The sequence below is a fragment of the Crassostrea angulata genome, chromosome 5 (genome assembly GCF_025612915.1).
Source record: "Crassostrea angulata isolate pt1a10 chromosome 5, ASM2561291v2, whole genome shotgun sequence".
Classification (NCBI taxonomy): domain Eukaryota; kingdom Metazoa; phylum Mollusca; class Bivalvia; order Ostreida; family Ostreidae; genus Magallana; species Magallana angulata.
The window spans coordinates 7,361,419-7,374,016 of record NC_069115.1 but is presented as its reverse complement, the minus strand read 5'-3'; the positions used below and the strand labels follow the sequence as shown (position 1 = coordinate 7,374,016).

At 34.2% G+C, this 12,598-nt stretch overlaps 1 protein-coding gene and 1 long non-coding RNA gene across 5 annotated transcripts in view; one reads left to right on the top strand and one right to left on the bottom strand.

The window, feature by feature from the left end:
• Positions 1-12,598, top strand: part of LOC128183366 (uncharacterized) — an 83,301-nt gene that overhangs the window by 52,803 nt on the left and 17,900 nt on the right. The window lies entirely within an intron of this gene.
• Positions 1-12,598, bottom strand: part of LOC128183365 (baculoviral IAP repeat-containing protein 2-like) — a 34,516-nt gene that overhangs the window by 14,833 nt on the left and 7,085 nt on the right. The window contains exons 1-2 of one of the 2 annotated variants that reach the window (XM_052852349.1): positions 936-1,075; positions 135-762 (exon numbers count right to left, since the gene is read on the bottom strand). In XM_052852349.1, the coding sequence (XP_052708309.1) occupies positions 135-762; positions 936-1,007 (700 nt within the window). In that variant the 5' untranslated portion in view covers positions 1,008-1,075. Of the gene's footprint in view, positions 1-134; positions 4,022-12,598 lie in introns of those variants that run through there. The other variant, XM_052852348.1, reaches the window with a different exon arrangement.

Genomic DNA, 12,598 nt, shown 5'->3' with positions numbered 1-12,598 from the left:
ACATTAGATGACTGAATCTGCAAGAAGCAGTGGTGACCATATTTAAGTCTCTTGTGAACATTGAGCAATTTTCTTGCATACATGTAAATGTTGGTAAACTTGACAGTATGTGTCTCTGAATTTGATGGCATTACCTGGCTTCTGAAGTGAACTCTCTTTATCTGTTTCTCTGGCCTCAGTTAGCAGTGCAGTTGTTGGAGGCGGCTTTCCCTCGGGTCGATCAGGGGTTGGCAAAGATGGTGGCAGCTGCTCAATCTGATCTTGAGATAAAGTCAAAGAACTTGTGGAGGCACCCACTGTCTCTTCACCCACTGTCTCTTCACCTACTGTCTCTTCACTCACAGACTCCTCACTGGTTCTGAGACGTTCAATGACAGTGCCTTGTAAGTTACCAAAAATGCCCTCCTGATTCGCAGAGGGGTTGCTGCTGGTATGTATTGGGATATTATTTGTTTCCCTGCCATTGATAAATGGGCAGTCTGGAGAGATTTGTCGATGTATGGCCTCAATATCGGACGTGGAAGTCCACTCATTGTACGTCTTGGAGCAGAAATGACATTTTGTCTCCTTGTTTTGACCAGTGTAATAAAAACCATTTTTTGCCAATTTTACAGAAGATATTCCTACATCAGATGGAAAGGTCTGAAAAGTGGTAACTCTAAGCCATTCAGTTCTCAAGTGATCTTCTGATTCTGTTCTTGTTTCATTGTCAAGTGGCTGCAAGACACTATCCAACCCTTCTTGAGGTTGTTGATTTGCTTGCTGCAATGGAAAAAATACATCTATGGAAGAAATAGTAAAGTCCTTGGAAATTCTTAGGTATCTTCTGAGAAAACCTAATCCTTTTGAAATGGATTGAATTTTGAAGACCATCTCAGGGAGTGACAAGCTATCAATTTTCTCCATGGATACTAGTGATAGAGAAACCGACCTACCATGTTTAGTGGACTCATATTTTTTGTAAAATCTAACAAGATTTCTTCTGATTTCTTCCTTTCTGCTATCATTTAACTCAAGCTGATGCTTAAATTGTTTTTTTCTTTCATTGCTCCGTGATCTTAGTTCTAGAATAAAGATACACGTTTCTGAAGTTGATATAATCGGTTTCATTGTGGGATTTTGGTTCATGATGTTCATTACTTCTTTGCCATTTGCAGGAGAGTCCGCCACCATTGAATTTACAGATCTGGGAAGTCTGTTATCTTTAGTCCTTTTTTCTTTTAACAGTTTATATTTCATTGAAGTTTGCTGTGTTTTTTTCACCCCTTTCCTTAAATATTTTCGTAGATTGTGGTATTGTGTCCATGTTTTACTTATTCTATTATTATTGGGAATCTTAGAAACATGTGGTTTAGGTGTCACACAGTTAGTTGCACATTTTGAATCAGAATTCTTTGAATCTCTTTGCAGCTTTGCTTTAGATCTCTGTAAACACTGACTATGTGTAAAATTTCTTTCCACAAGAGCAGATGCACAGTTCCAGGGGTTATTATTATCCTGAGCATCAACAGGATTCTGACTATTAGCACTGATGGCAGGTGGAAGAGGTGGAAGACAGAGGAAATGGCATTCTTCATTCTTCGTGCTATACTTTAATTCTTTTCTCAACAATGATGTATATTTGAATGGATTATGAATGCAAAAACAGTCATTGTCAACTCTATCTAGAGTCATCGCTGAAATTGGCATTTTTATTATCCACGGACAGAATCTCTGAAGAAGATAGCGTAACTCGTTGTGATATTTTTCACTATCGTCATCAAGAAACTGAAGCCAAAATATTGCTCTTGGGCCAATAAGATGTTGGTTTTCACATACTGTAAAGTATACAATGCTCTTTTCTTTCATTGCATTTATGCGGTAATGAATATTTACTTTATTCATTGTTTCATTTTTATGAGCAATCATATTGCTGGACATTTTCCAATCAACATGAAGCATTGCTCTGGAAAATGGCACAATAATATATTTTCCATCATTTCGACATTCTTTCGGTGTCGCTTTGGGGAAACACTCTTTGTTTCGAGTACTGGACAACCAAATTTTCTCATGATTCAATTCATCACAGTTTATTCCTTCATTTTCTGTTTCCATGTAAAGTTTACAAAGATCAGCATAGTTTTTGTCTTCACCATCCAAACGTTCATGGTCATTTCCCTGGAAATAATTCAAAAAATACATTATCAGTTTCAGAATGTGATGTATATCTGTGGCTCTGCTGGTGATCCTTTGTTTACCCATCCGCTGTGATGTATCTCCGCTCTCTTTAGATTTAATTTTCACAGTATCGTCCAGCTTTTCTTCAGTGGCCTTGTTGACTATGAATGGCATTTCTTCATCAGGATGAAGCTTCACTGCCATATATATTCCATTCTCATACTCCGACTGATAACAGTTTTCCTTACTTGAATCAACAAAAGCATTTGCATCTCCTGCTGAAATACCATCATTGTCAAGTGGCTTGGTCTTTTCTCTACCATTTATTTTATTAGTACCATTAAACCCACATGGACCAATTTCACTTTCCCTGCTCCCAATACTCTTCTCAGCATCTTTTAAAGAGCCTATTTCCCCACCATCTTTATTAATTGCCACCAATTCATCGGTCTTCCAGAAGCTTGCTGATAATTTGCTTCTTTCTTTACAACTGCACATGCAATTAGAGGATGCAACTTGGTCCAATTCTTGCTGGTGTAGATTAGATTGGAGACTATAGAGTGATAGACTTTGCCTTAGACCAAGGGATAGTAATGATAGTGACTTTTCCCTTTGTAAACTTAATGGACTAAAACTATCAAGTGTACCAGTAAAAACACTGGAATCTGAACTGATGTTAGTACTCCGGTACAGCTGTCGGGTGCTGTTAAGACTCACAGCATCTCTGCACATTGATAATGAATTTTGGGTAAATGATTCAACGTTCAACGCATTCAAAGATGTACTCACTGGTGATAATTCTGACTTAGGATTATGGCAAGTACAAGTAAAACTACTTGGTAAAAGTGCATCACTCTCTATGTCAAGTAGCTGCAGATCACTACAACTTTGCAATCCTCTTTCTGCTGAAAAATGCAAGTTTCTGAATTGATTTGTATTTTCTCTAACATGTTCATCTGTGTCATGTATGTTAAAGGAAGTGAGATCTGTTTGTGTGGATGACCTGGTCAGCATTCGACTTTCAGTCAGCCATATAGTAGAATCTTCATCAGAGATCGTTGATGCTGGAATTTCTCCAGAATTAACATCAAGTTTCTCCCTAGCGATTTCATCTTTATCAAATTCCCTATCATAGCTTTCATTAAGACATGGCTTGGGATCACCTAACAGGGATGAGTTTTGTAAAGACTCCAGACATTCTGAGTTTTCAGAGGGCATCAGACCTAAGGATCTCGATTCAAACACAGCTTTACTATATCCAATGCTAGCTGAACTTTCTTGAGTATAAACTGTATTGTAATTACAACCGTTTTCAGCACCATCTTTTGATAAATTATTCTCCTCTTTTGTAATGTTTGATGACAATTTTGGAGTATCAGACGAATGCCAATCCATTTCATTTTCTAAGTTAACGTCTTTTTTAACACACATTCCTTGACATCTGTTGTCAGAACTCATTTGATCTTTGGTGAGTCTCATCATAGTATATTCTATATTACCAAACCTTGCAGATATATGATAATCCTGGTACTCTGATTTTACTCTGCATTGCTTCTCATCAGCAACAAAAAAAAAACTTTCATTTGATAAACTTTCATTAGATACATCTTTTATTGCATGACAATGGTTATCATCTAAGATTCGTTTTTCTTCAATGCATGCATCATCAGGGTCATCCTCCGCTGCTTTCATGCATTCCAAAACTTTATTTCTAAATAATTTTAGTATCTTCATGGTGTTTTTTCTATATCTGCTGAAAATTTGAAGTAGATGAAGTGGTTTTCAACTCAGTGATTTACATATCTGCTTCCCTGAATATCTTTCAATAACTGTTTCTGGAACAGAACTCAGTGAAAATCTGAAACTGAGAAATGAAAAAAAAATTAACTTTTGCAACTATATGTTGACTTTGATTTTTGTTTCACATGCAGATCAATTTAACATCATCATTTTATTTTTTCTTAGGCCATAAATAACTAGAACTATCCTAATGGGACTATACCCCCGCAAGGCTAATTTCAAATGGGACAAATAATTGAATTGAATATTAAAGGTTTGCGACACATAAATAAACAAGAGGCCCAGGGGCCACATCACTCACCTGAGCAACAATTGCCTTAATTCTGATCAAATTAGCATTACAGTATCAAAATATCTTGATAACTGAGTACAGTAGATCTTGCTAAAAAAAAATTTGAAAATCTGCCAATTTTTATCCACCTCTTATTTTTTAGTAAAGCCCCTTTTGTTGTTGTACCTGTAAGAAGATTTTTCTCTATTCCTATTTCTAGGGAATCATGGTTTCATCAAACTTAAATCTACCTTTAATCTCATAACCTGTGCTTTCACACTAAGTACTGAGTTTTGGACCGAAAACTTTCCCAGAATATTTTTAAGGATTGTAAAACTTGATCCCCCAATTGTGGCCTCACCCTACCCCCGGGGACCATGATTTGAACAAACTTGAATCTACACTACATGAGGATGCTTCAATTTTAATTTGAGCTTTTCTGGCCAAATAGTTTTTGAGAAGAAGATTTTAAAGATTTTCTCTAGATATTCCTATGTAAAACTTGATCCCCCAATTGTGGCCCCACCCTACCCCCGGGGACCATGATTTGAACAAACTTGAATCTACACTACCTGATGATGCCTCCACTCAAAGTTGAGCTTTCCTGGCCTAACAGTTTTTGAGAAGAAAATTTTTAAAGATTTTCTCTATATATTCCTATGTAAAACTTATTCCCCCAATTGTGGCCCCACCTTACCCCTGGGGACCATGATTTGAACAAATTTGAATCAACACTTCCTGAGGATGCTTCCATTTTAATTTGAGCTTTTCTGGCCAAATAGTTTTTAAAAGAAATTTCTTAATAGATTTTCTCCATTTATTCCTATGTAAAACTTGATCCCCCAATTGTGGCCCCACCCTACCCCCGGGGAACAAGATTTGAACAAACTTGAATTTACACTTCCTGAGGATGCTTCCATTTAAATTTGAGCTTTTCTGGCCAAATAGTTTTTGAGGAGAAGATTTTTAAAGATTATCTCTATAAATTCCTATGTAAAACTTGATCCCCCAATTGTGGCCCCACCCTACCCCCTGGGGACCATGATTTGAACAAACTTGAATCTACATTACATGAGGATGCTTCCACTCAAATTTGAGCTTTTCTGGCCCAATAGTTTTTGAGAAGAAAATTTTTAAAAGATTTTCTCTATATATTCCTATGTAAAACTTGATCCCCCAATTGTGGCCCCACCCTACCCCCGGGGACCATGATTTGAACAAACTTGAATCAACACGTCCTGAGGATTCTTCCATTTAAATTGGAGCTTTTCTGGCCAAATAGTTTCTGAGGAGAAGATTTTTAAAGATTATCTCTATAAATTCCTATGTAAAACTTGATCCCCCAATTGTGGCCCCACCCTACCCCCGGGGACCATGATTTGAACAAACTTGAATCTACATTACATGAGGATGCTTCCACTCAAATTTGAGCTTTTCTGGCCTAATAGTTTTTGAGAAGAAAATTTTTAAAAGATTTTCTCTATATATTCCTATGTAAAACTTGATCCCCCAATTGTGGCCCCACCCTACCCCCGGGGACCATGATTTGAACAAACTTGAATCAACACATCCTGAGGATTCTTCCATTTTAATTTGAGCTTTTCTGGCCTAATAGTTTTTAAAAGAAACTTTTTAAAAGATTTTCTCTATATATTCCTATGTAAAACTTGATCCCCAATTGTGGCCCCACCCTACCCCCGGGGACCATGATTTGAACAAACTTGAATCTACACTACATGAGGATGCTTCCATTTTAATTTGAGCTTTTCTGGCCAAATAGTTTTTGAGAAGAAGATTTTAAAGATTTTCTTTATATATTCCTATGTAAAACTTGATCCCCCAATTGTGGCCCCACCCTACCCCCGGGGACCATGATTTGAACAAACTTGAATCTACACTACATGAGGATGCTCCCATTTTAATTTGAATCATTCTGGCCTGATAGCTTTTGAGAAGAAAATTTTTAAAGATTTTCTCTATATATTCCTATGTAAAACTTGATCCCCCAACTGTGGCCTCCCCACCCTACCCCCGGGGACCATGATTTGAACAAACTTGAATCTACACTACCTGATGATGCCTCCACACAAGTTTAAGCTTTACCGGCCTAATAGTTTTTGAGAAGAAGATTTTTAAAAAATACCAACAAATTTTCAATAATTCTCAATTATCTCCCCTTTAAAAAGGGTGTGGCCCTTCATTTGAACAAACTTGAATCCCCTTCACCTAGTGGTGCTTTGTGCCAAATTTGGTTGAAATCTGTCCAGTGGTTCTTGAGAAGAAGATGAAAATGTGAAAAGTTTACAACAACGGACAAATTGTGATCAGAAAAGCTCACTTGAGCCTTTGGCTCAGGTGAGCTAAAAAATCTAAATTAGTTAACAAACAAAAAATTTAAAATCAAAATTTTTAAAACTTCACTGTAAATGCATATGTATAACAATAATACATTTACAAATTTATGTATCTGATATTTTTTTTGTCATTGTTTTAAAGAAAAACCAACAAAGTGACAATACCCGTCCCCTCCCTTTGCAGTAAATGAAAGGGGGCAAGCAATGCTCTTCTGTTGATAAAACTTTGAATATCTTTCTAATCAGAGTCTTGACTGATGCAATTAGTTGTTCCAAATTTTCCTCACTTTCTCCTATGGTACAATGCAACTCCATATCAGAAAATTGATCCCATAGGACTATGATTTTCTTTGATGAGCTTGTTAAATTGGATAAACTTCCAAAACATTATCATAATTAGCATACTATGTACAAATATGAAAAAAAGAAAATTTAAAATTACAAACAATTTTAAAATTGCCAAAACACTACAATCATATCAGTAATTTTGAATTTCATTTAAATTAATGCCCTATAGGACCACTTCATCAATTTACTTGACTAATAAATTTAAACAGCTTCTAAATATAGTTAACTTCTTTATTAATAATGATATTATTTATTTCCTTATAATGATAGAAACTTTTGGTTTACATAAAGCAGTATAAAAATAACCCCAAAACCACTGCCCATTTTACAGATTATCAATTTTCCCTAAACACATGCTCCATCTAAACCGTGGCTCAGATAATGGCCCCCTTGGGACAAATGAATTCAGCCACACTTGTCTTTGATGTTCTTATTAGCTCCTAAGAATTTATCATTGACAAACAAAATTGTGCATGTCAGTTGATAGAATACTTATAAAAAATAAATTTAGTTAAGAAATAAAGACAAAAAACCTCCATCTGGATGTATTAATATAAATATATTTTAGAGCGTTTTAATACTTTTAATTAATTAATAAAGTCTGAAAGGATTACCTCCCTTACTTTTCAACATCAGTGTACAATATATAGAATAAGGAAAATGAAAACTGTCATAAAATCATTAAATCTTGACTGATCTTTAAAAAATTGCAGGTGCACATCTTCAGATGGTGTTCAACATATGTACAAATTTTCAGACTGTTCCATGCAAAAGTAAAAAATTCGTTTGCGGGGGTATAATTCACAGATTGGTTCTCAGGCCAATATTTTTTTTTTTTTTTTTACAAGAGGCCCATGGGCCACATCACTCACCTGAGGAACAATAGGCATAATACAAACTATCTGGACAATGTTAGGGCTTTGTATTGGTAAAGATTTTCCGATACGATATGATACAATATTTTCAGATGCGATATCCGATATATTGGATTTACAATTAAGTTAAGCATTATCAAGAATAAAGTAATATATAATAAATCAAAATTACTGTGGCTTTAATGGATATTTTATTAATAAATAAAATAACAAAACAAGCACTCAGTCTGTCTTGTTTGAGTCAATGAGCTAGTAATAGAAAAGGAGTCAGTTAGGTAATTAGGGTTCTTAACCGTTTTCAAGATATTCTTGCACTTCCTGTCTGAGGTGGGACAGGACCACCCCCGGGGCCCCTGACCTACATACTATTTGATGCCACTTAACACAAGGACATCATATCCTGGCCTTAAGTTTTTCACAAATATATATGGGAGTAGAGAAGAAGATTTTTTAAGATTTAATATATTTTTACTCTAAGGCCATTTTGGCCCCACCCTTGAGCCTGAACCCTTGACCCAGGAGCTATAAATTTCACAATTTTGGTAGAGGGCTTCATGGACATCATATCCATGCATTTAGTTTTTAACAAATATCTATGGGAGAAGAATAGAAGTTTTCTTAAGATTTAATACATTTTTACCTAATGGCCATTTTGGCCCCACCCTAGAGCCTGAACCCCTGACCGAGGGGCCATAAATTTCACAATTTTGGTAGAGGGCTTCATGGACATCATTAGTTATTAACAAATATCTATGGGAGAAGAGTAGAAGTTTTCTTAAGATTTAATACATTTTTACCTAATGGCCATTTTGGCCCTACCCTAGAGCCTGAACCCCTGACTGAGGGGCCATAAATTTCACAATTTTGGTAGAGGGCTTCATGGACATTATATCTATGCATTTAGTTTTTAACAATTATCTATGGGGGAAGAGAAGAAGATTTTTGAAAATTTGGCTGTTTTTTGTATATTTGGCCCCACCTGTGGCACCCTGGGGTGGTAGAGCCACCAATTTCAAAATTTACATTCCTCTTACCATAGATATGCTTCACAACAAAAATGGGAACAACTGGCCTTGTAGTTTTTAAGAAGTTAAAAATGTAAATTGTTATTGCACGACGCACGTCGCACGACGCACCACGACGGAGGAAAACAGATAGCAATAGGTCACCTGAGTTTACTCATTATTTTACTTTATTCTTATCATACACATATATGTTCCCATACTTAGCAATTCTTTAGGCCAGCATTTTTTAAAATTTCGATTTACAAACCCGCCGACCCTATTTTTTAAAAATTCAAATAAAAATAAAAGGACCTGAACTAGCTATTTATTTTATTTTTTCCTCCGACCCGAAGTTTTCTTTCTGGTAAAAATAAAAATAAATGTTGATGCAATCACGTATGTGTAATCTGAATTATTGTTGTTCATGCATTGATTTAATAAAAAGACCAAGTTCTTTCCGATCAAGTCACAGGCACTAGAAGTCACAAAAAAACCACCAAAGGGCCTACTCCTGTTTGCTTTCGTCCAAACCTACAATTTACGACCCTATTAAGTTTTGTGATCGGCAACTTAGCCAGAATTTCCTCAATAAAGAGAAGTTGAAGTCTTTTTCTATCACAATTCTGTAAATTAAAAAAAAACACCTCATTGACAAGAAAATGATAAGTTACTTTAAAAAAAAAACACTTTTGCAAAATAAATTCTAGAATAATCATAATTTAACCGTTTGGAAATAGATCATCTACATAACGGTTGTAAGTGGGTCATAGGGTTGGACTAATAACCCTAAACACACTGAACACAGGTCTTATGACTGAAGGAAAGAGAATAATTTTATTTGTCATTAAGGTTAAAGCTAACAAAATAACGAAACATTTCCTTTATTAAAGGTATAGTTACATAAATAAATAAAATTTTAAAAGTTATTTAGTCTTTTTTAAATAAAAAAACTTGTTTGATTTTTTACTGACATTTATGGACATGCTTCTAATCCAATTTCTTTTCAGTAACAATATTTTAAATTTTGAATTTGTGAATAGCATTGTTAATTTAATCAAATAAATTATTTCTCAAACTTCTTCCTATTTTTCTGCAAGGAAGAAGTGAAAACTCCCTTATTTTTTTTTTTGGTCTTAATGTATATGTACAGTATGTACTTGTATTTATAAAAAAAAAAACCTTCGTTTTTATACATGCATGTACAATATATCAACACAAATTTTCAGTGCCCATGGATAAAATATGTTATGATAAGAACATCACCAACAACCAAAATTACTTAGATATTTTTAAAAAATGGCAGCTCCTAGACACATGTTCTTATTTTAAAAATAAAAAAAATATTGTTGAAAAATTGTTTTATTTTCATTTTTTTTCTTGACGGACAAATTTTTCAATTTTATTTTTATTTTTTTTCCCTCCTCCTCACCAAATAATTTGAAAAATATTTCGTAAATCTAAAAATAAAAAAATGCTGGCCTTATGGATCCTTATTATTTATGAAGGTTTTCCCAAGCTGTTGCTTACATGTACTTCTTAATCTCCTTGATTATTTAGTGATTTCACAGAATTATTTATCTCTATTATGTCATTGACACTACTCATGGCACTGGACACTCATAGGTGCTAGTTAGGGTAAACAAAACCACTTTGACTTCTTCACATCAAAGGGATGACACTGATATTAAGTTAATTATTTGATTAGCCCTATGTGACAACTTTACCTTAGGCCATTTCATAGAAAAGATTATTTTTTGTAAATTAGTTTTTGAGAGAGTCAGCTTAGAGGTGTGTTCTCGTTTTGCACACATTTGATAATTGGGTATAGAACAATAGGTGTGAATTGTGTTGTGATAGCAATTATAGTCTGCTTTCAGTCAAAGATTTTACCTGGATTTTTACTTGTGTTTTATCATTCATTCATCAGCCCCATGAAACAAGAAAAATATAGATATTTTGTTGTGTTTTAGACTAATAACTATCACAATTTTTTTCATTTGATAAAATAAAGATCAAATTAATATTTTTAGTCTAAATTTCCGCTCACTGATAAGAAAAATAAGGATAAGATGATTTGACTTTTACATTTTCGCCCATTTACTTTAAATATAAAACTCGATGAATTGAGGAAAAATTGCTGGTCCCGGGCCAATTGGAAGCTGATTCAGTGGATAATTATATGATAAAGGGGAAAACTACACGGACAGTCATATGGGGTACTCCGTGTCTCTTTTTACAACTTATATTGTAGCTGCAAAATATGTAAATCGCATGTTTATAATTGGTTGTTTGGTATCAACAGAAAGATTATTATGAAAAGAAACAGACCTTTATCACAAAATATTTCAATCTTCGAAGTAGCAGCCTTGACAGTCGATCTTATGATCGACATCACCACTTTAGTATATTGCTGGTCACTTTTCTGGATTTTCAAATCAGCAGCTCAATAAATTCCGACAAAAATAATAATTTAAATATTGATTTGATATACCTCAAACTGAAGAAGGTTGAAAATGTATGAATTAGGTCTACATTTGATAGGTTTTGTGAAAAAATATTTTCAGTTTTTGAAGCATATAAAATTGCCTATTTATCATCATACGCCATACATTAATTTGTCTAATAGTGTCTTTTACTAATTAACAATTTTTAATTAGTCATGGACTCATTGACAATTAAAAATTGTTAATTAGTAAAAGACAATAGTATTCTCTTCGATTATTCAAGCCACAGCATAAATGAAAAATAATTAGCAGCGTTTTCACTAGACACATCTCCTCCATTTATGTAAGCAAATACTAATATATGATATTTTCTCTTCAAACTTGTAGCATGTAAATGTACTTCCTAAAGGCAGGAAGTTAAACAAAAGCAATACATACACAACATTTTTGCAATAATCTTTTTTGTTTAAAGAAATTAATGAAATTGTTGATGACCAAATCGATGTTTAAAATTAAATTCCAGAACATGGATGTCAATTATTATGTAAATGTGCTTCTATGCAAGTTATATTGTAACATAAAATAAATGTAAATATCAATTGCCAGTAGATATGTTTTATTTATTTCATTGTCAATTGCCCTTACAGGACCTGTGATATAGACTATAGCAATTAAGCAATTATCTCACCTGGTCAAATTCCCGTTTCGCACACATTTTTTCGATACCTAATTTTCAAATGTGTGCAAAACGGGAACAAACCAGCATAGAGACTTCGGACTGTAAGGATCAGAGAAACCATGTAGAGTGTTTAGCAGGGTTTAAACTTAACACTCGCCCACTCGCCAAATGCGAGTAAAATTTGCTGTGGGCTCTTAAATTTCAAATCATGTTCGCCCACATGGCAAATGAAAATTTTGGTAACAGAAATTCCATCGATATATTTATATTGGTATTTTATCAAGTTTGTTATTCCAAAAATCAAGATGACGTAAACGCTTCATCAAACTCCTATCATTTCGCTTACTGTAAAGCATTTCAATGATGAATACTAAATCAAGACAGCGAGGCATACACACAGTTCACGTTTTTTTTTTTAAATATTGGAGAGATTAATTAGAAGTGGGGTCGGTCTGAGTCACAGTCATGAGATGGGTATTATAAACTTAATTAAAACAAGAGGCCCATGGGGCCACATCGCTCACCTGAGCAACAATGGGTGTTCAAAAGATATTGTGCCATATGGTCCCTCGGTAGAAAAACAAAAAATAAATATTGTAAAGTATTCAAATTTTACACTTTTTTGTATACATGTAATCTTTGACATTGTACCTTCATGAAATACTA